General features: G+C 47.7%; 1 protein-coding gene across 2 annotated transcripts in view; it reads left to right on the forward strand.

Annotated features, from left to right (window-relative positions):
• LZTS1 (leucine zipper tumor suppressor 1) overlaps window positions 1-23,004 on the forward strand; it is a 51,620-nt gene extending 28,616 nt beyond the window's left edge. For both annotated transcript variants that reach the window (XM_044225217.1, XM_044225218.1), the window contains 3 exons: window positions 13,533-14,010; window positions 15,309-16,112; window positions 18,627-23,004. In XM_044225217.1, the coding sequence (XP_044081152.1) occupies window positions 13,666-14,010; window positions 15,309-16,112; window positions 18,627-19,298 (1,821 nt within the window). In that variant the 5' untranslated portion in view covers window positions 13,533-13,665 and the 3' untranslated portion in view covers window positions 19,299-23,004. The remainder of the gene's footprint in view (window positions 1-13,532; window positions 14,011-15,308; window positions 16,113-18,626) is intronic.
• Window positions 23,005-23,647: the final 643 nt, after the last annotated feature.

A 23,647-nucleotide genomic window follows, 5' to 3' on the forward strand; every position in this document is an offset into this window, starting at 1 on the left:
AAGAAGATAGTCTTCTCTTACTGAAGGCAACTAAGATTTTCCTCAGGGCCTTGTGTGGATGGAAAGGTTGAGGGGATCAGGAGATGGTTTGGGAGAAATGGGGAGTTAGAAATTATTCAGTTGAAATCTAATTAAAATGCTCACCTAACTCTAATTCACAAGGATTTACCCAGCATTTCCTCAGAATATAAAACAAGGTCCCTACCCTCAAAGAGCTTACAGTGATAATTCAGGTCAGACTATGATTAATACTATGATAGAATACAAAGAAAATATCATAACAGTTCTCAAACTTCCATTTCCTCTGAAAGGCCATTAAAACACAGGTTTTTGGTCCCCAGAAATCAGCGTTGGGATGGTTTGAGAATGTGGATTTCTGACAAGGCTCCTGATGAAGCTGTTGCTGGTGGTATGAGGGCCACAATTTGAGTATCGCTCCCGAAGAGGATCTAGACATTCACTACCTCAAATTTATGTGAGAAACTCCACAGAGGAGGCAACATTTGAGGTGGGGCTCAAAAGATAAATAGGATTTGGGATATCAAATGATAGTTGACAGTTGTTGAGCTTATGATAAGCGGGGTGCTGTGTCTAAGTGCTCTACTTGCATTTTTCATTTAATCCTCAGAGATACTGGATGAAGTAGGTATGGTTATTGTCCACAGAGGCACTGAGGAAATAGATGACCCAGTGTGCTTTACCAGGTCAAAATAGTGAAGGGACACAGCATAGGAGATGTTGTGCTGGGTTCTATAAGACCCCCTAGGTCTCAACTTCTGTTCTAAGTCCCCCAAGAGGAGCTGCCATGTGCCCAACCCTCCGCTCCCCTAGAGTGCAGGGAATGGACAATTGTGGTTTTGGATTTGATTTCCTAGTAGGGAATAAAACTGGCATTGCTTCTTTATGACACAGCCAAGGAAGGCCATGGGAGGAAGAGGTGCTTGTCCACCTTTCCCTGTGATATAACCAAGGTCAGGGAGGTCATTCCTGGCAAAGGAAAGTGTGTGTGGAAAGGCACTGACTGGCAAGTTGGGGAACCATAAGCCATTCAGTATCACTGGAGTATGACAGGGAAGGAGGGACAGGAGCAAAGCTGTAATAACTCTCGATTCCCAGCATCTCCGTACAGCACTTCAGAGTCTCTTTAATGTGTAACACTTACTAGAAGGTATCACAGAGGTGGTGAGATAATGAGGGACTTAGGAACAGTCATGGGTCAACCTTATAGGATCCTTGGGCTTTGGAGAGAGGTTAATTATCTCACTCTCAGGACCAGTGACATCAGACTCCAGGAGGGCAGAAGGATTGCCTTATGCTCACCAGAGGCTCTTTTGCAAGATGTGAGGTTTCAAGTTCACTGACAGGAACACACTCTGGAGTAGAAAGCAGGGAGGTTGAGAAGTCAGGGTAGAGGTGACAAAATCAAAATTCCCCAGCCAAACACACCCAATGGTACTGAGAGAACATTAACTCCAGATATGTGGAGACTCATCAGGAATGGTCACAGGATTCTCATGTTGTGCATACGGATCCTAACAGATAGACTATGCCTTTGAGCACATACACACTCAAAAGGACAGAGATAACTCCAAATTCCAAAAGCCACAGTTGTTAAGGGACCAGGCTGAACTCTTCAAGCCACTCTAGGTCATTTCCAGTGTCCACAGTCAGGAATCTGAGCTTGGCCCTCTACCAGGGCTTTCCTAATTCCAATCCCTTTCTGCATACCACACCTTCCAGATATCTTCCCTGCCCCCTAGAACACATTTGTATATATTGGATATACTCATTGGGTATAAAAGCCAGTCTGTGGTAGAGATGAGGGGAAAAGGGAAGGGGAGCTTCTTTAGGACAAGCACAGTCTCCCCCCACTTCATCCATCCTCCATCCTCCTCTCACAATTCCCTATATTCTTTAAGAGTAATTGCCTTCTGTTATAAGGTCCTCCTATTCAATTTCCCAATTGGTGCTCTCTCCCAGGGGTCTTGTAGGTGAAAAAAGGCTAGTACTCTGCCTGCTTCTTTCTACTCTGTCTTGCTACCTTTTGTACCTTTTCACACCCTCACACCAAGCAAACTCAGGAGCTCCAGTTTTCCACTGATTTTCTGTGGAAAGGTACTACTTATAACCCGGGTTCATCTTCTGTTTACAGCTGGTGATGACCCATGAAGTCACAGGTTGCTGGTATATGGCATATGGCATGGGGAGCTTGGTTTCATCTTTTGTCTGACACTTTTGATCTGAGGATTTTTAAAGAGTATCTCTCAGCATAGAATAATTCCACTCCAGCCCTTTCTTTTCTCCTGTTTAACAAATATGTAAGTGAGAAGAACACCAACTAGGGAACCAGAAAGCCAAGTGTCTAGCCCCAGCTCTGCTCCTACCTTGCTTTGGACAAATAACCCAAACTCTTTGGGTATCAGTAGCCTTTTACTGTGGAACACTGAAGCAGTACCCCAGGGCTTTAAAAGCTTTCCCCCTTCTACTGTTCTATCTATGATTTGGTACCAAGTGTTTTCTCATCCTGCTTGCCCTGGGGCTTCAGGCCCCTTAGGAGGGGTTTCATGAATAGGTAATTAGATGTTTGTCTCTGTGATCCTCAAAATCATCTCACTGTCAGGTGGACCTTTCCCTCCCCCTGGCTCCAGGGATGCAATGGAGGTAGCTCACCTGTCATATTTTTCTCTGACCAAGGAACCTGCTCTGGAGAGTGAAGAGAACCACAGTATGGAGCTGGGGATAGGTGAAGGAAGAATCAGATTTTTGGTGAGGTGGAGCCACAACAGCATTCCACAGAGTCAAAAATCCTCAGGGAACTTGAAGACTCTCCCATCCAAATCAAGATGCTAGGTTGTCTAATTTGTCAAAGGCTAATCAGGTGCCAACTTTGGTACCTGGACCAGGGCTGTCATGTAGCTAATAGTGTGCCATCACCCCCCTTTCCCAGACCATGGCCCACATTGCTTATTTATTACAGATTCTTTCCTACTGAACCTAAATTTGGCCCCACAATACTTTAGGCAGCCACAAAGATGGCAAATGTAAAAACTTTTTTCAATCACTGTCTAAGACCTTATTGGTTCTGACCATCAGTCACTTAGATGCAGACCTATCTTCAAATCCACCTTTCCAGGAGGTGCCCTACTCAGTATGTACTCTAGGATGGTAAGGGTTTGGCAGGAAGGGGGGCTATCTGACCCCCGCATTCTGGCCTCCAGAGTCCTAAGTGTCCTGGGTTCCTTATGTCTGACCAGATGAGATGGGAAGGAGCCCAGCAATTTTCCAAGACCTCCTCTGGATATCCCACTCACTCTCTCATTTAAGATCAGAGTCACTGTTCTTTGGATGCTGCCCCCTTCACCAGGGGAAGTGGCTCTCTTCACTGGGTGCTGCCCTGCTCACAGGGACCCTTGTGTCTACCGGCACCTGAGTCATGAATGTGGATGAGGCTTGCCTTCTGCTTTCTCACAGGGGAGCAGCTGCTGCACTAAAAGCAGCAGGGTTAAATTTGCATGAGCTTTGCATGTAACTGTGGCTTTATTTTTGGAAGAGAGAAGGGCAGGTTGGGATCGGTGGGTAATCATGTTCCTGAGGAGAAATGTCAGTCATCACAAGCTGCCCACCAGGATGGAGGAAGGCTCTGCCACAGCTGAAAGCTGACGACCTGCACACAAAAGGCTGCCAGGCAGAATGGTTTTTGATTCCTCCTGAGCAGTGGGAAGCAGAATTGCTTCCGATTGTTCACCCCAATGGAATGACTCAGCCTGCCAGTGATTTCCCTTTCACTTTCTGCCTTTTCACAGACCCAAGTGCACTTAATTGAGAGCTGTGTGGGCTTCTGCTCCCAACCCTCAGGCCACATGCTCCCCCTCAGACCTCAGCCACTCCTCATGCTGCCCACACTCCTCCACCTCTTCCTCCTCCATTCTCGCCTCCTTTTCATTCACCAGTTTACTCAGAAATATGTACTGATCTTTGCACGTGGAACCAAACCAGGCATCAGCCAACCAAATTTTGGGGACTTGCAGACTGAGCTGAGATGATTAACCTGCCCTAGTGCTGGCCCCAGCCCCGGACCCTCATCCAGAGCAGTAAATGGGAGGAGAGGTCAAGAACAGGAATACAAACACTGGAATTCTAGATAAGAAAAGTTGAATCAGTCAATATACTGTGGGTGGAGGTGGGGTAGCAGAGGGTCAGGGGGAAAGTCATCTTGAACAGGGAGTCTGTTAACTCTGGGCACCTGTCCCATTTTAATTCCAGAGAGACCTCTGCTGGGGAGCTGGCTAGGGGCCCACCCACCAGCCACCCCACAGCCCCCACCCCCTCCTGCCCCAGCTGGCAGATGCCACAGAGCTGCTCTCACGTCTCTGTAAGCCCCAGCTGCTCTCTTGGAGGCAGAGAGGCAGGTCTGGCTGTGGCAAGTCCCCATGAATCTAGCCATGCCAGCCACAGGAAGTGGGAGTGGGAGTTGGGATGGTTATCTTTCCCTAAAGACCTGCTTTTTTTTTTTTTTTTAATGTAGCTCACACACAATGTCACATTAGTTTTAGTTGTATAATACAGTGATTTGACAAGTTTATCTATACTCACCATAAGTATAGCTACCATCTGTCACCATACACTGCTATTACAATATCATTGACTATATTCCTTATGCTGTGCCTTTTATTCCCATGACTTACTCATTCCATGACTAGAAGTCTGTATCACCTACTCTGCTTCACCCATTTTGCCCATCCCCATTCCCCTCTGGCAAACCTCAGTTTGTTCTTTGTATTTATAGGTAAAGACCTGCTCTTTTAACTTTAAGACATGAGAGGCTCTGGTTCTAGCATCTTTTCATACTTACTTATAATTTCACAAGCACTGGTTTAAATTCATCCCCTATGTACCATTCTTCTTTCTGGGGCCAAGCATTATCAAATATATGATTTCATTTAATCCTGTGAATGCCTGCTCTGTGAGTTAGGTATCAGCTGTGCTCATCTGACACATAAGGAAATAGAGATGCTGGAAGGTTAAATCTCATGCCAGATGACAAAACAGATCCAACAATCTGTGATCCTTTGCTGGAGTCCTAATGCGATAATGCAGGTAGAACGTACCTAATTGAATGGTGTTTGATGATTCCTCCTGTGGACACACAACTGTGCAAGCACAAGTCCTGTCTTTGAGGACTTTGCTTAAATGAGCAAAGAAGTTCTAGCCAGTAGGTCCAGAAAGTGAACTGCTTGTTTATCTCAGAGCTGGGGTGAGGCAGAATTAGAACTAGAACTCAACTTTCTTGACTTCCCCCCAAGAATCTTTCCATTATAGAACTCTCCCCAAGAACAGCAGTTCTCTGCATTTTGAGGCTATCAACACCATGCAGACAGAGAAGCAGGAGGGAAGACTATGAAGACAATGCCAGAAAGAGGGTAACCTGACAGCCCAGACAGCATCTTCTGCCAGGGTATCTGGTGTGGGTATATGTGTGTGTGTTGGGGGGTGGTGTCTTAGCTCAGGCTGCTATAATAAAATACCACACACTGGGGGGCTTAACGACAGACATTTATCTTCCATGGTTCTGGGGACTAGAAGTCTAGGATCAAGGCACTGGCAGATTTTCTGGCTTCTTGGTCACCTTCTTGTTGTATTCTCACTTGGCAGGAAGAGAAAGGGAGAGAGAGAATAAGAACAAATGAGCAGAACAAGGTCTCTGGTCTTTTCTTGTGAGGGCACCAATCCCACCATTAGGGCGCTATCCTCATGCTAATTGAAATTTAATTACCTCCTAGTACTATTAGTTGCATTGGGAGTTAGGGTTTGAATATGTCATTTTTTTTTTAAAGATTTTATTTATTTGACAGATCACAAGTAGGCAGAGAAGCAGGCAGAGAGAAGCGGGGGAAGCAGGCTCGCTGCTGAGTAGAGAGCCTGATGTGGGACTCGATCCCAAGACCCTGAGATCATGACCTGAGCCGAAGGCAGAGGCTTAATCCACTGAGCCACCCACATGCCCCTCAATATGTCATTTTTATGAGGGACACAAACCTTCAGTCTGTGATAGTCAGACAATACAGTGAGAACTTTTACCTCACTTCCATATAAAATAATGAATATTAAGAAGTACTCATGTACTGAGGGTAGAGAGACCTGGCTCCAATTCAGCAAACTCCTGCCAGTCCCTCCTGTATTTTCAGTTAAACCAGTGCTGCTTTTTAAGCTCTTTATTTAGGTGTACTTGTCTCGTCTCTCAACCAGATCCTTAAAAACAGACACTGCCTTATATTTCTTTGTCTTGGCCAAAAACTTGGAACAGGACTGGGAAATGAAGGAGAGGGTAAACTTACTTTGCCCCAAGTGACCTGTTGACTCAAAGTCAAAAGATGGAAATTTGGATTGAAACTTGATTTGGATTCTAGTTTTGAAGACTTGGATTCCTATCTACTCGTTGTGTGTTCTCAGTTTAAGTCATAAATTCTCCCTGTGCCTTGCCTTCCTTTCCACAAACTTGCTCAGTAAATCCCTGTGTTCCCTGTGAGTTGATTTTATTAAAATCATGTATTGAGCACCTACTGTGTTCTTAGCACTGTGCTCAATACTATGTAGGATACAAAGAATCTTCAGCCTATCCTGCTTTCAAGAAGTTTAAAGATAATTGGAGAGATAACCATTCATCCCTGAAAGATTCAATAGTGTAAGAGCTGTCAGTAGGCCTTGAAGGTTGAGTGCTTACTGAGCCAAGCACTGAGTAGCAACTGTGGGCCCAGCAGAGAGGCTTCTTGTGGTCTTCAGGTCTTCTCTAGGGCCACACTAGCCAGGCCTGGAAGAGGGCCATATTCTTCCTTTGAAAAGAAGCTGCAGTTTCACTGCCAAATCAAATTCCTTGTGAGAGGCCTTGCCCCTCTTCTTCTCAGCACCCAACACATTGCTTGACATGTGGTCCACCTTGAGAAACAATGTAAATTATTAACAGTGTGAAATTCTCTAGTTTCCACAGACAGAACAAAACATGAGGATGCACAGATGTGGTTCCCATGGCTGAGATTCAAAGTTATTCTAGACGGGTGACATCCCACCAGAAGGAAGGAGGCAGTTGCAATCAGATCTCTGACCCCAGCCCAGCAAACACCAGCCATTCCTGGAGGCAGGTCAGCTCCCCATCTTTGGCTGGGGCCCATGTGGAGCCTCCAGTGACCTCTGCCTTCTCAGTCACTATGCCGACTGAGTGATCCTCTGAATGGTACAGTACTGTCAGCCCACAGGATGGACTCTCATTTGTATCAGGCAGCCTTACACACACACACACACACACACTCCCCACAGCCCCTCTTTACACATGCGGCCTATATACAGCCCCTCCCCCAATCTGGAAACTGGAACCCACTTGGTTGTATCCCATTGGTAAAATGGGAATTTTGAGTCCAGGATTCCCTGTAGCCTCTGTGTAGTAAAGGAGTTGGGGTAAAGGATCTCTGAGGTCCTGCTATCTCTAGCATTCTGAAACTTTGACCGTGGAAGATATTGTCCTCATTGTCCAGACTCTGTTACCTGCAGCAGGATGACCTCTCTGTTTGGTCAAAACTCCTTTACTGCCCTCCCCCATCACAGGGATGCTGCCTCTCACCTCTGCTCTGCCAGTGGTTAATATCAGCAATGTGCCACTTCCTCACCCCGGGGTAATATGGTGAAGTGTAAGTTGGGGTCACTGCCTCACTCTTGCTGCCCTCTTGTGATTATGTACTGGCCAATAAGGATCTCAGATGTCACCTCTCCTAAAACTTAGACATCTAAGACTCAAAGAAAATAAATCCTAGAAAGCTTCGCACCCATGTGGAGAAGTAGTTATATACAAGAGGATTTTAGCAACAAAATGGAAACATCTGAGTAAAGCGCAATGAATGAATGTAGTGGGATTACTGCACAGCATGTAAAAGAAGGAACATGAACTGGTCCCAGATATATCATGTTGAATAAAATAATCAAGGTTGCAGAATTATACATACAGCAGGATACCATTTATATAAGGTAAAAAAAAGATACATGGGTATTCTTTATGTGATTTAAAAAAAGGTACACAGGACATCTACGATGGGGATTCTCCCAGTGAAAGAGATATGGGGGAAAGGAGAGAGAAGAAGTAATGCGGATTTTACCTTTGAGATGTTTTATTTCTGAAACAAGTAACATTTTAACAATTGTCCATTCTGCACAAGTTACTTAGATTATTTTTATGGTATTTCAATATTTTACAAATGGGTTGAAATTAAAGTTAGTGGACAAAGAAGGCTCTAAGAGTGACATGTCAGGTACCAGAATAAACACTGGTGAGATACCTTGCCTGGAAGGAGCCTTGTCCATCACAGTCTAGGTGGCTCTCTCCTCCAATGCCTGCTACCTTTCACCTCTTGGACCATCTCTGAAGCAGTTCCAAAATCTCTTCAATTCTTAGAAAGCAGGGTTGCAGGACCGTGGAGTCTGAGCATGGGACGGTGGAGTGGAGGAGGAGGTGCACTCAGGTGATAGGAAGTGAGACTAGATAGTTTCTCTAGTTTCACTTCCTTTCCTTGCTCCCATCTCCCCAGACCCAGAAGGGAAGCAGGGAGTCATCAACTAAGTCAGTAATCTAAGACAAGCAATTTGTTCCTCCCAGAGTCTCCAGTGAGCACAGGCTTTGGCATCTCCATGGGACGGTGCCAGGCCGAGTGCAGAGATGCCCCACAGCAAGGCAGTGGGTTCCTGCTGGACCTTCCTGCAGGACCACTCCCTGGGCAGTGACTGGGCAGGGAGGAGAGGCAGGAGGGAAAAAAACCCTTCAGAGGCTAAGTATGATGATCTTATGAGTGACTGCTCCAGACAGGGCAAGGGGAAAGGAGACAGCTGGCATAGATCCTCACTCTTCCAGTCCAGAAGTCTGGATTCCCATGGGCAAGGCCATAGCTGCTTTTCCTTGGGGTTTGGGATGGGAAGATGAGTAGTATTCTTTCTCACCTTCATAAGTATAGACAGGCCCTTTTTCAACTCCACGTTTCCATCTCCACCTTCCATAAGGGGGATCAGAGAGAGATGTCACTCTGGCATGAGCCCTGGCTTTCTTTGGGAAAGAGAGTGCAAAATGGAACGAGGGAGGAGCAGCTGTGCTGGGAGTAGAAGCAGCTCAGAAGGGAGGGCTTTCCAAGATTCCAAGTTCTTCCTGGTTCTGTTGTAGTGGCCATACTGAGGGCAGGCAGGGGGTGGGGTCAAGTAGGGGACAGAGAGGACTGGCCTGGTACTGGGCAGTGGGGAGTCTCCTGAATACCCTGGGGCCATATTTTAAGAAGTATTGGCTAGGGGGTCTTTTTCTCCCAGATGTTTTTAGCTGTTCTTTTCTTTTCTTCCTTTATCTAAACCTGGAGTCTAATTCTTGCTTGACTCTTTCTGGAAGGTCAGTAGGCAGTCATGAAGGTCATGAAGGTCGCTATGACATGCTCAGTGAGAGGTTCTGAGGCTCTTTTATTTTTCCTCTCTTGTCCTCTTCCCTCTTTCTTTCCCCTTCTCGAACCTCTAGGATCTGCGTGATTGCTTGTTTTTACCCCAGGTATGTACAGTAGTCTGGGCCAGTAGGGATTTGTTTCCCAGGAACACAAATGTGCCTCTGCCTTGTCCTTCCTGAGTGGATAGATAGCAAGTCTGGCAGTGGTGGGTGGATGAGAAGACCTAGGGTTTGGGAACTAGGATGGCTCATAGCCACATTTTCTGTGATGCTTTCTCCAACTTGGTAACAGAACAAGTGCAGACACTTAAAAGTAATTAGTTTAGCTTCAGGTGTATCTGGGGATAATATCAAACTTCAAAGCTCTTCTCTGAGTCAAGACCTAGGAAGTGGAGAGTAGGGATCCGGGTCTATGGGACAGGAATGCACTCAGAGGTCACCATCCTGCACCCACTCCTCTCCTGCACTCCTTGGCATCATTTGTCTAACTCCTCTCAATCCTCTAGGGTGTACCACAGTATTCATGCATCACAGGTCATTCACATTGCTGCTTCTGTGAACCAAGAAGCTTACCTCTTCCTATAACCTTATTGTCATCTTCCCAAAAGGGAAATGAGGCTATGGCTAGAGGCCATGGACCCTGACTTCCCCTCTAGTCTTTCTCTTCCCAATGCCTGGAAAATTACTTTGCTATCCAGGACAGGAGCCCTAACATCTTCCTGCATATGGACAACAGTAGAATTTTTGCTTCTTAGGATCTGAAGGCCCAGCTAAGCAAGAGATGGCTGATGTGGGGGTGAAAAACACATTTTGTCATCGTCAACGGGTAAATTACCAGAGGAGTTCTGTACTTCTCAGTAATGTCACTGGAGATTGGGATGCAGGAAGTTGCATCCCAATGGAATGGAGGGCACTAGTTCTGGAAAATGAGGTGAGGGATTGAGGATAACAGAGGGATGATGAATGCTGCAGAAAACAATGATAGATACCAAGGAAAATGCCTGCCAGTTATGGGGTGCCTATTATATACTGGGCATTTAACAAATGTACCAGTCCTATTAGCTTATTTCGGTGTCTCATAAACTTCTCTTATTAATCCTATGAGGTAGGCATAACTGTGTTTCCTTAATTCTAAGAGACCATCAATTTAATAAAAGCATTTCAAAGAAAACAGACATTGCATTTACGCCTGATATGTTGTTGTGTTGTGTCTCTACTAATGGAATATAGAATGCACTTATAACATAACCACTTTACAGCTCAGGCTAAGAATGCAAGTTTGAATTCAGGCTTTCTTATTCAGCTTCTGAAGAGTCCTGTCTTCCACTGTGCACATATAGTGCTCTATAACCCACCTGGGACTTCTTTCACAATTTAGGATTAATGGTTTAAATTAGAGCAGAAAAAAGAATGCAAGGTTTCGGGGCCCCTGGGTGGCTCAGTGGGCTAAAGCCTCTGCCTTCGGCTCAGGTCCTGACCCCAGGGTCCTGGGATGGAGCCCCACATCGGGCTCTCTCTGCTCGGCAGGGAGCCTGTTTCCTACTTTCTCTCTGCCTGCCTCTGCCTACTTGTGATCTCTGTCAAATGAACAGATAAAATCTTTAAAAAAATAAAAAAAAAATTAAAAAAGAATGCAAGGTTTCTTCTGCACTTCCTATTCTATTAAACTTATAGTTCCCCCATCATCTATCTTTTATGTAAGAAATACTCCTTCACAATGCATGACAACACAGATTTTCCCAGCATTGAAAGTCATGTGACCTATGCTTAGCGATTTGTCCAAATTTGCAAATGTGCTGATGTTGATATCCCAATATATTCCTCTGTGTGGTGACTGGCAAGGTTGTTACTTTCAGCATTGGTTATAAAATGCATTCCTATTACTTTTCTTTAACTTTTAAAATTCTAATTCCAGTATAACGTACAGTCGTAATTTAACACTTACATGCATCATCTTTTTTTTTAAAGATTTTATTTATTTATTGGACAGACAGAGATCACAAGTAGGCAGAGAGGCAGGCAGAGAGAGAGGGAAAGCAGGCTCCCTGCAGAGCAGAGAGAGCCCAATGTGGGGCTCGATCCCAGGACCCTGAGATCATGACCTGAGCTAAAGGTAGAGGTTTAACCCACTGAGCCACCCAAGTGCCCCTACCTCATCTTTTATGAGTGAAGTCATATGCTATTTGTCTTTCTCTGACTGACTTATTTCACTCAGCATAATACTCTATAGCTCCATCCCTGTCATTGCAAATGGAAAGATTTCATTGTGTTTTACGGCTGAGTAATTGTCCATCATATGTATGTATGTTTGTGTGTGTGTGTGTGTATACACAATGTTTTTCACATTTTCTTTATCCATCCATCCCCCTTGGGCTGCTTCCATAATTTGGCTATTGTAAAAAATGTTGCAATAAACATAGGGTACATGTATCCTTTTGAATTAGTGTTGTTGTATTTTTGTGAAAATAACCCAGTAGTACAATTCCTGAATTGTGCATTCCTATTACTTTTAAAAAAACATTTTAAACTTAACATTTGGGGGTACAGTTATTTCCCTTTTCTTTCTCTTCTGAATCCTCTTCAGTCAGGCCTTTGTTTCCAGCCCTCCGCCCAAACTGCTCTTGTGAAGGTCATTGACAACCTACCTCCACATGGCCAGACCCACTGACCAGCTCTCAGTCAGTAGCAGTAGCACTTGACACTATCCTTAGGGAACAGTTTCTTTCTTAGTTTTCCTCCATCAATCAGAGCCTTCTCAGTTTCTCTGCCTCATTCCTCCTCACCTCCTGGCCTCCATGAACCAGTCCTCTGACTTCTCGTACCTTCCTGCCTTCACTTCTGTAGTTATGTCACCTCGTTGCATAGCTTCTATAATAAACAGCTTTTACATGGAAATCTGCATCACTCCACCCATCCTACTGCCTACTCTACAGCACTCCTTGGATGCCTAAGAGGCTCTGCAAACTTAATGTCTTAAACCAAGCTCTTATTTTCCACCCCACCTCATCCTAAACTGGCTCTTTTCGTGGTCCTTTGTATCTCAATAAATGACAACTTATGTCCTCTTGTTGCTTGGATAAAAATATCGAGGTCATCCTTGACTCCTCTCTTTCTCTCATGCCCTGCATCCAGTAGTTAATCCTGTCAGCTAGACTTTAAAATTACATCTAAAATGCAAGCCACTGCTACCACCCTGACACATCCATGTTAGCCACTCACCTAATGTATCTGGCCCCCCTTCCATCCAAGCCTATCAGCAGCCATTTTTCTAGCCTGCAGCCAGAGTGACCCTCTGCAGCCCAAGCCAGATCAAGTAATCAGCTGCTTAAAGCCATGCAGGGGCTTCTTATCTCAATCAGAGTTAAATCCCAGCCCTGTGTCCAACCAGGCTCTATGTTTCCTGGTACCTGCTAGTTTTAACTTCTGCCTGTCCTATGTCCCAGCCAGGGGCATATTCTATTCCGCAGCCAGACTTGTCTCCTGACTGGTCTCATATATGCCAAGCACAGACCACCACAGGAACTCAAGGCTTTTGTTCTTGGGGCTTCTGAGCATCTTCTCTCCTCCCCCAGATTTCCACCTGGCTTGCTCACTCATTTTCTTGAGGTTTCTTCAAATGATACCATAACAGTGAGGCCTCGTTTGTGCCGCCTGTGAGAAATAACCACCTCCCAGAATTCTATGCTACTCAGTCTGCTTCATTTCCCCCCATAGCATGTATACCACTAAGGATAGTAGACACGGATTTGTTGATAGTCTGTCCACATGATACTGAACACAACCCAAATGCAGGGACTGTAGCCATGCTAGTCACTAGAGAGTATCCCACGACTTAGAGGAAGGCCATCCCAAAGGAGGGTGTCAGTGAATGTTTGTTGACTTAGCAGACTAAGGAAGAAGGAACAAAGAGTTAATAGTCAGCACTGAACTTTCATTAGAGGCTTTCATTAGAAGAAGCATACATTTCTCTACTACTCAGACCTAACAGTCAGAACCAACTCCTCCACATCACCATCGAGGACTGTGGAATGACTGGCCCTTCTCAAGCTGACTTTTGCCTTCTGTCCCCTTCCAGGTGTACAGCTCTCCCAGGCTCTGTGAGGCTTCTGCTATGACCACAGTTTCTTCGTGTTACCAAGACTGCCCTTTGCTGCCGCAGCCACACCAGATCCCCATCCTACCCTATCTATCCTTGGCCCCAAGTCAGCATGGGTAGCGTCAGTAGCCTCATCTCTGGCCACAGCTTCCACGGCAAGCATTGCCGGGCTTCACGATACAAGTTGGGCAAGTCTTCCCATCTCAAGAAGCTCAATCGGTATTCAGATGGGCTGCTGAGATTTGGTTTCTCCCAGGATTCAGGCCATGGCAAGTCCAGCTCAAAAATGGGAAAGAGCGAAGACTTCTTCTACATCAAGGTCAGCCAGAAAGCCCGGGGCTCCCACCACCCAGATTACACTGCACTGTCTAGTGGGGACATAGGCGGCCAGGCTGGGGTGGAGTTTGGCCCATCCACCCCACCCAAGCTTATGCCCTTCTCCAATCAGCTAGAAATGGTAAGCAAGGGTCTCTGGAAAGGGTGGGTGGGTGGGAAAACCAACAGAGAACAAAATGGGAATGAAGAGAATGGAGGCAGGGAGGGAAATGGAGGTGATGATACTAACATTTATGCCTCCAAGAGGCGAGAACAGGAGTGGTGAGGACAGAAGTGCTCAGTTACACCACAGAGATCAAAGGCTGGATGAGGGAATTGAAGCCCTGGCCAATCCCCTAATCTGGGAGAGTACCCAAGGGGTAAACCCTAAGCAAAAAGGAGAAATGAAAGCCTTTTTGAGCTCTACTAGAATGCAACTGGTTGTCAAAACAGGACCAACAGCAGCATTTTCAAGTGCATGGCAAGAGGAGGGTGCTCTGTTATATCTGGAAGAGCGGATGGAGAACCACTTGGAGAGAGGTTGCAGAGAAGCTGCTAGCAGACTCCTGGAGATGGGCCTATCCCTCACTCACTCCTCCTGTGGTGCAGCAGCTCCTCACTCAAGCTGGGCCTTGGAAGTGTCTTTGGCTGGAAAAAAGCCAAATTTGTTATCATCGGGTTAGCAAGGATGAGGTTAAAAGAGCCCTACATACTCAGAAATCTGGCCCTTATGCCATTTTAGACTTTCATGGGTCCCACCAGTGGACCTGAAAACAATTTTCCTAGTTAATCCTCTGCCCCCACCTGGGGGGATCAGTCCATGGCTTTGATATACTAGGAAAAGACCCCCCTAGTTTGCATCAAGCTTTATGTTTTTCAAATTAAAGGGTTTGTAGACTGTAGTCTACTCTCCCAATGAAAATGACAGTTTTCAGAAAAGTATTGTTATTTCAAGTGATTCCCCCCAGCCTTTTGATACTGGTCACAGCCAGTTTTCTCACTCCCGGCCTACTGGAAGGGGCAGTGAAGGTGAAGAAGGGCCTGACCTCTACAGGGACACCTTGCTCATCCAGCCCAATGCTCACACTCTATACCACACAGAGACCCAGAGCCAGAGCCCTGGCCCAGGGATCTCAGCAAGTGAACCTAAAAATGCTGTTCATTTTTTCAGGAGGGCTGGGACAAGCTCATGACAGGTTGGCAATTTATAAAGCCAAGTACCTCAGTGATCCTTAAGGATATCCCCTACACACAAAGGAATTTATCCTTCTTGAGAGGGACTCACCATATTTAGCTGCTTCATAGCAACAGGCAAGGTTGCCTATGGCTAGGACCAAGAAGGATGATATGTGGCTGGCACACATACCCAGGCAAGGGAGGGAAAGTTGAGAGGGGAGTTGAAGGGAAACATGGGATTAATATGGTTGTTTTCCTCACCAGGGCTCAGAGAAGGGTGCAGTGAGGCCCACAGCGTTCAAGCCTGTGCTGCCGCGGTCAGGAGCCATCCTCCACTCATCCCCTGAGAGCTCCAGCCACCAGCTGCACCCTGCCCCTCCAGACAGGCCCAAGGAACAGGAGCCAAAGCCCACCCTGTGCTCTGGGGCACTGTCTGACTCCGGCCGGAACTCCATGTCCAGCCTGCCCACACACAGCACCAGCAGCAGCTACCAGTTGGACCCACTGGTTACACCAGTGGGGCCCACCAGCCGTTTTGGAGGCTCAGCCCACAACATTACCCAGGGCATCATCCTCCAGGACAGCAACATGATGAGCCTGAAGGCTTTGTCTTTCTCTGATGGGGGTAGCAAGCTGGCCCACCCAAGCAAGGCGGACAAAAGTTCCTCATGTGTCCGTTCCCCCATCTCCACAGACGAGTGCACCATCCAGGAGCTTGAGCAGAAGCTGCTGGAGAGAGAAGGTGAGCTCCAGAAGCTGCAGCGCAGCCTTGAGGAGAAGGAGCTGGCCTCCAGCCAGGCCTATGAAGAGCGGCAGTGGCGCTGCAAGGAGGAGCTGGAGGGCCTGGATCAGAAGTGCAGCAGCAAGTTGAAGCAGGCCTCCCAGAAGAGCCAGCGCACACAGCAGGTGCTGCACCTCCAGGTGCTCCAGCTCCAGCAGGAGAAGCGGCAGCTCCGGCAGGAACTTGAGAGCCTCATGAAGGAGCAGGACCTGCTGGAGACCAAGCTCAGGTCCTACGAGAAGGAGAAGACCAGCTTTGCCCCCGCACTGGAAGAGACCCAGTGGGAGGTGAGGCTTTACCCTGTAGGCTTGGGTCAGCTGTTTGCTGCCAGTCCCTGTTTCTCCCGGTCCTAGTCCATGGTGTTTGAACACAGGCTGCCTAAGCAAAGTGAGCCAAAGTGCCAGCCTTGCAACCTAAAGAAGGAGCTCCATGATAAACCATATTGGGGAATACAATTAGTGTTGGTTTCCTACTTTCTCCTACCCCAGGGCCTCATGGCCTCTGGAATTGAATTTTCTAAGAGTCATTGACTGAGAAGCTGGAACCAGGAGAACAGAGGCCTTGTGGGGCAATCTGAGGGCTGACCCACTTCATCTTGCAGGAGGCTCAAAAGAAGCATAAGTCATGCTCAAGTCTGAGTTCACACTGGTTCAAGAGACCACAAGAGAGCATGGTATTAGTTATTTTTGAGAGAAGGGACCTCATCCACTGGTAAGAGTGACCTCACTTATGGCAGGTATCACTGACTGAGTGGCTCATTCCTCACAGAAGTGTAGGTGGGGCTTTGATTTGGTGGGCTGCAGTGGAAACATAAAGGCGCAAGAGAAGGGCACACAACACCTAGAAATGAGGCTTTGCTGGAAAGCCTCCTTAACCTCTCCATCCTGCTCTCCAGAAAGTAGCTTTCCTCACCTGAGGGACCTCTCAAGCTGGTGGGAGTGGGGTGGGAAGGTAGGGCTGTAGGCATAGCCACTCTGTCACTCTGCCCAAAGACTCCTACCCTGGAAAGGAACCGAGGAGGCATTGTGTCTGGTTAGATCAGCAGCACCCCCAGGTCCAGCTACCTACGTGCACCGGAGCTTTCCATACTTACTCTAGAACTTAGAATGACAAGAGTCATCGGGATGGATTCCCTCAGAGGAAAAGGATCCCTTCTGCAGCAGAGATGAATGGGGGACTGGACAGGTGAGAAGGGAAAATCACTTGTGTTTGCCAGGTCTCCTAAAGAAGAAAGGATGCTGGCAGTGGGAACAGTGCCTTTTTTCTTTCCCATTGATGCTGGGACAGCAGACCCCACCAGAGCCATTGTTTTTCAGCCAGGGCTCAGGACATTTGGGGCATCTCAGAGATATAAACTAGTCCTGGCGCTAGGCATCCATCCTTATTTGCCCAATCCCCAACTAAGCTGGGCATTTCTGTGACCTCATTCCCAGATTGTCCAGTCAGACTGTATAGCAAAACAATAAATATAATAACAGATAATATATTACAAACACAGTTAGAATAATAATAACTTATCAAGTGTTTAAGTGCCAAGCCCTAGAGTCTCCCTTAGTTCTCATATAAGCCTATGAAGTAGGTACTGTTACTAATCCTTAATTTAGTTAAGGAAACTGAGGTACATAGAGGTTCTAGTAGCAAATAACTAGTTAAATCACTTGTCGATGGTCACCACATAACATGTATCAGTGCCAGGATTTGATCTTAACACTTTGGCTCCAGAGTTCACATTTTTAATCACTACTCCCACAGTGCCACAACACTGAAGTAGTGTGTCACCAGGATCAGCCGATTTTATCATACGTGATCCAGCCAGGATTCAAAGGCAGGCCTATGCCTCAACCATGACTCTATGTTGTTCCCTCCATGAAGCAAATATAGGCTTAGTCTTAGAAAGGCCTTCTTGGTCCCACACAAGCATTGTCGGTGGAGTTCGGCATTGCTTCCTAAAGGGTACATGAGAACAAGGGGTTAGGGGTTACTACTGTGAGTGAAGTGAGGAGAAATTAAGGTGACTTCTGGTCTGATCAAAGAATCCATTTTGTAGAGGCCCAGGACATGACCCTCAGTCTGTCCAGCTTTCCCCCAGGCCGGCAGGAGAAAAATCACTCTTGCGATACAGCCGACCAAACTGGTCCCAAACTTTTGAGCCGCCTATGACCACAAATGGCCAAGACCCTGGAGACTCATGGATCTGAATCAGTGCTTTTGGTTTTTTCTGCTGCTCTTGGCCAACTTCGGAAAAGAAATAAGAATAGGAAGAGTGGAGAGGTGGGGCCAGGGGAGAACATAGTAGCTCTCCATTTGGCAGATCTGAATTTGACACTCTGAGCCAGGCACATTGCTAGTCATTGGAGGGCAGCAGTTAATGATTGAAGACAGTCTTTATCCCAGTAAGGAGGGAGGGCAGCTGGGTGTGCCCATATCAGAGGATATGGGCACAAGCATGAATGATAGAAGTTTGGCAGACATCAAATCAAGATCATTGATGTTGAGTGTGGAAGATGGAGCTACCAGTAGTGTTCACGGATTTACACATAGTAAATAGTGAATCTTTGGGTACAGATTCAGATTTAGACTGTGATTTGGGATTTAGGCGGCATGTGGACAGACCAAGTCAGGCCACAGAATGAAAGGAAGCGCAGAGAGGGCGCAGCCTTCATGGGTCACCCAGACCATCATGCTCTTGAGACTGTGTCAGGACCAGCCTAATTCCTCAGGCAGTTAAGATGTTATTTGCCCCAGGTAAGGACCTCCTACATCTTAACACTTTCTCTTCTCCCCAACCCAACCCTTGGCAGGTGTGCCAGAAGTCAGGGGAGATCTCTCTTCTGAAACAGCAGCTGAAGGAGTCCCAGACAGAGATCAATGCCAAGACTAGTGAGATTCTCAGTCTGAAGGCACAGCTGAAGGACACACGGAGCAAACTGGAGGGCATGGAGCTGAAGACTCAGGATTTGGAGAGTGCTCTACGTACCAAGGGCCTAGAGCTAGAGGTCTGTGAGAATGAGCTACAGCGCAAGAAAAATGAATCTGAGCTTCTTCGAGAGAAGGTGAATCTGCTGGAGCAAGAGCTTCTGGAGCTCCGAGCCCAGGCTGCCCTGCAGCGAGAGGCTGTGTCTCTGGGGCCAGGACTAGGGCCTGGGCTAGGCACTACGTTCTCTGAGGACATCCCCGCCCTGCAGCGGGAGTTGGAGCGGCTGCGAGCGGAGCTGAAGGAAGAGCGGCAAGGCCACGACCAGATGTCGTCAGGCTTCCAGCATGAGCGCCTGGTGTGGAAGGAGGAGAAAGAGAAGGTGATCCAGTACCAGAAGCAGTTACAGCAGAGCTACCTAGCCATGTACCAGCGGAACCAGCGCCTGGAGAAGGCTCTGCAGCAACTGGCCCGTGGGGACGGTGCAGGGGAGCCCTTTGAAATTGACCTTGAAGGGGCCGATATCCCCTATGAGGACATCATAGCCACTGAGATCTGAGGGGCCTGCTGGGAGAGGGAGAGTCAGGGATCTGACACTGGGAGGCAGGGGTACAGAGCCTGTCAAGGAGGGCTCCTCTCTCTACTCCCCTGCTCAGTAACTCAGGCCTCTGTGAGAGGCCTTCTCCAGGGCACAGACCTGGGATTATCCGGGGGTGGGGAGAGGAGAAGGACTGCTACATAACCTTTCCAATCCTTGTCCACATTCCAGCATTTACCATCCCTGCAGCCCACTAGACCTCCAGCTTCCTTAAGAAATGGATTCAAGGATCTCCATGATTTGGTTAAGAGATCTCTAAACCTTGCCTTTTGTTGAAAAATACTCGGACCCTCACCGAGGTGGTAACTGCTGTATTGGCCGATGGCCACCCCAGGACAGAAGCTCCCCTCTCTCTCTTCCCACAACCACTTTTTTGTCCCTGGACATATTGGGATGACTTGAGAGTAGAAAGAAGCCATCTGTGATCATAAACCTTGGCACTTGACCTGGTCATAACCTGAGCTGTTTTTCTTTGGTCTCAGAGCTATAGGGGTTGGATCTTGGTATGGAGGACCTGGCTTAGCAACATCAGAGCTATCCCAACCCTGGAAAGCCACAAAAAGAAGGGGAAATCTGGGGCATCCCAGGAATGTCTAGACTCAGCAAAGCCCAGAGGGGGTCAGAGGAAAAAGCCAGGTAGTAAGGGTCAGACCCTCCTGTGCCCTGCTAACTGGAGGTAAGCAGCCTTTGGACAGCTGGTAACCTTTGACCTCAGTGACCACTCTTTTTAAAGCCATAGACATTGAGGCCCTGTGGTGGGGAGGATTGAATGCACTGTGACACAGGGAAGGTATGGCTTTCCAAATGTCCCTGGGAGAGCCTCCAGATCTCTCCTCATGGGGCTAGAGGTAGGGGTTTCCCCACTTGGTTTAAATTGGCCAGTGGCTACTCTGAACTTATTTTCTTCTCAAGAATCCAGCCTTTGCCTGATCCAGAATAACCTATATACAACTAAAATGGTGCAGGAATGATCTGACATTTCCCTCCTTTGCCTGTGGCTCAGTTTATGGGCACACCCTTTCCCCTTTGTATTTCCAGTCCTAAAGTCAGAGAAGACTCCTTTCAGGAGTTTTCAGGTTTCAAGGTTTCAGGTCAGGAACAATCCCCAGAGTTTGGTGGGCTAGAGCCCCAGGCAGGGAGAAGAAACACAAATACAGCTTTATGAACTACCCCAGGGCCACTGGCTAGCCTCCCTCTACCTGGGCCCCACAGGAACTCCCAATTATCAAGAATCCAGGAGCTTCAGTTTTTGGGGGGCTGGGCCAGTGCCTGGGGGAGGCTGGTGTCTCTCTTCTGAAGATGTGCAGAGCTGGGGAAGGAGAGAATGGTGGAGTTCCTCAGTAGCTTGGTTCAGAGAAAGAAAAAAATATATTTTTTTTGGTCTTCTTTTTTTCTTTCTTGTCTTTTCAGAAGCAAGCCAGATCTAGCAGGCAGCCAGAACCGTTCCATGTTCTATTTTTGACTCAAACTACAGCTGTTGTTCTTTCTTAGGACAGCCAAGCCTTGCTGGATTCCTGAGCTTCATGCCTGCTTGCTGAGGGGGGTTCACTGAGGTAGGAGGGATGAGCGAGTCTGGGTATTTAGCAGTCTGAGACCAAAACCCCTGATTCTGCCTCTCCAACCACAGTCCTTGCAGGACCCAGAGTGGGAGTGGGAGCTGCTTCTCATCACCCCCTGCCTTCGGGCTCTGCCTTCTGGCCCCTGGGGTTAAGCTGTGCCTGTGACAGAGGAGCTTTTCTGGAATTTCAAGCCACTGGTCTTAGTCATAGGCCAGATTTAAACCTGAAATGGACAGGCTGAATGCCCCCCTTCTGCCTGGAGGAGATTACCTCCACTGGGCACAATGTAGGCCCTCAAGTAAAAAATGTCCCACTCCCTATGCCATGCTGTGAGACGGTGGGAGAGGGATAGTAAACTCTCTTTCAATAGAGAAGGCAGTTTGAGACCAGAAAACAAAGGAGGTGACTCCACACAGTCTGCACAGACTTTTATTCAGGGTAATTTACTGATGGGAGAATTGGGTGGAAGATGACTTACTCTCCACAAAGTCTGGAACTTAGTGCACAGATTTTATAAAGCTGTGGGACACAGAGAAGGGCGTTATAGTGAGATCAAAGGGTTTGCATGCCCTTAATTGACAGCTAACCTTTAATTAGATCTGTGGCACCACCTGTGCCCCAGGAAGAGGGAAGACTATGTCCTAACGGATTCACGGGGGGCCAAAACAAGCCTCCCCCAAGCCCAGCTTTGGAAGGCATTTGTAAGGTATGTATGTATGCTAACCTCCTAGAGGCCCAGAACACAGCCCCAGGAGAGGTCATCCAGCAAACACAAGCAAGACTGGGAGCCAAAGATGGAGTCTGTAAGGTCAACACCACTACACACAGCCCTCACCCCCTCTATTTCCACCAGCCTGTGCCTTGTTTGAATTATTTTTCCCAGTGAGACTGCTGTGAGATAAAGGGGCTACTGTTCCCTCCCCAGGTTGGAGATACACTACTCCCCACCCCCAAAGAGCAGCCAAAAACCCTGTGCCCTGTCCTGCCTTGCTGAGAAGAGATGGGTGCTAAGCCCAGGGGAGGACACTCAGGAGCAACATCTGTGCTCCACCATGATGTGACCATACCAAGCACTCCACATCCCTGCCTAAGGCCAGGATGCCCCCGTTGGGCCACCACCCGCTGAAGACCCCAAGGTGGGCCACAGTGGCACCAGAGTGCAACAGTGTCCTGTAACATAGTGACCTTACTGCCATGTGGTTTTTCTTCCCTTCCCTATGGAAAAACATCATTACTATTCCCGGACCATGCCAAACCCAGCCTCTCCTGAAGGAGGATCTGAACAAGAGAGGCTGAGCAGGGACTGGGAAGTCAGATGATGGGGCTTCAGAGCAGACGGCCTGGCCCAGGGCCAGCCAGCATGAGCTCGTTGCCCTTCGCTCTGAATACTCCTGCTGGCATGCTAGCTCATTCAGTCAGATCAACCTGCTCTGCTCTTCCAAAGGATGCTTGGCCTGAAGATGCTCTGGCTGCCTGCAAAGAGACAGCAGCATCCAGTACCTCCTCACCAAAAAGGGGACTCTGCCTCCAGGCCTTGCAATGACCAGACCCTGGCAGGACACCCCTGGAGGTATGTCTTCTGGCTGCTGTGTCATTCAGGTAACTCCTGCTGGGTGCACTCTGATCCCCATAGGCACTGAGCTCCATAGGGACTGGGGAGGGTTACCTCTCCCCTGAGAAACACTTGCTGACCCTCTACTCCCTGTCCTGCTCTTGTCCTGGCCCAGTCTGGACCATCTCTTGATGAAGCAGCAGCTTTGTGAGAGGACTTTTCCTGTGGGTCCTGAGTTCTCCTAAGCCAGAGCTGCCATGGCAGGAGGCTGTGTACTCTGTACAACAGATGCTTCTTGTGTGATCAGTCTTGTGCTGAGTCTGCAGACAAAGCTGGAACCTCCAGCCAAGGCTGGCTTTGGATAGACCGGCATTTGGAAGAATATGTACATAGTTATTTTTCTCTGGGTTGTTTCTTGTTTTGTTTGTTTGTTTGTTTGTTTGATTTGCTTTTGACAGCTTCATTTTATTTTTGATGCCCCTTTTTGGCCATGTAAACTATTTCTGATAATTTTATGTTTCTATTTATGAATAAAGAATGCCATTTCTCATGCCCTCCAGAGCTACTTTTGTCTCCTCAATCTACCCTGCTTCTCTAGGCTATGGCATGGCAGCTCCTCCGGGCACCTCCCTCTGGAATAGGAAAGGTGATGTCCCTCCCTGCCAGTGAAGGAGGTGCAGACAGCTTTGATGAAGGCAGTGTTGGCTGGGGGAAACCATGGGCCTTGGCATCAGCTAGACTTCCAGGCAGTCTGAACCAGTCTCCAACCCTGTGGTTTTTTCTGTGAAGGACCCTACCCCAGCCACAACCTAGGGCCTCTCCTCCCTCACTCTCCAATTCCTTGGCCTATCAAAGCCAGGGTCTTTGGCTAGAGACCAGAGACCTGTTGTTGTTACTATCTCAGGGCCCCCCAGCTGGGAAGGCACATTCACTCTGGTGGCCATCTGTCCAGGCTTCTCCATGCCAACCTGCCTTGTTCACCTTGACAAGCATTCCCAACTGCTCTGGGCTCAAATCCTACACACAAAGGGCTTCGAATCAGTTGGCAGGAGACAGAAGGGACTTGTAAAAAAGGAAATGGAACACATGAGGGATAAATGGCAATGCCTTTGAAGTGGGACAAGTCAGGGTCTTTAGGGAAGGTGGCAGGCAAGAAAGGGTCTGGGGGCAAGTATGGGACAGAAGAGGAGTGGGCAGAA

Source organism: Neovison vison, chromosome 11 (assembly GCF_020171115.1).
Source record: "Neovison vison isolate M4711 chromosome 11, ASM_NN_V1, whole genome shotgun sequence".
Lineage (NCBI taxonomy): Eukaryota > Metazoa > Chordata > Mammalia > Carnivora > Mustelidae > Neogale > Neogale vison.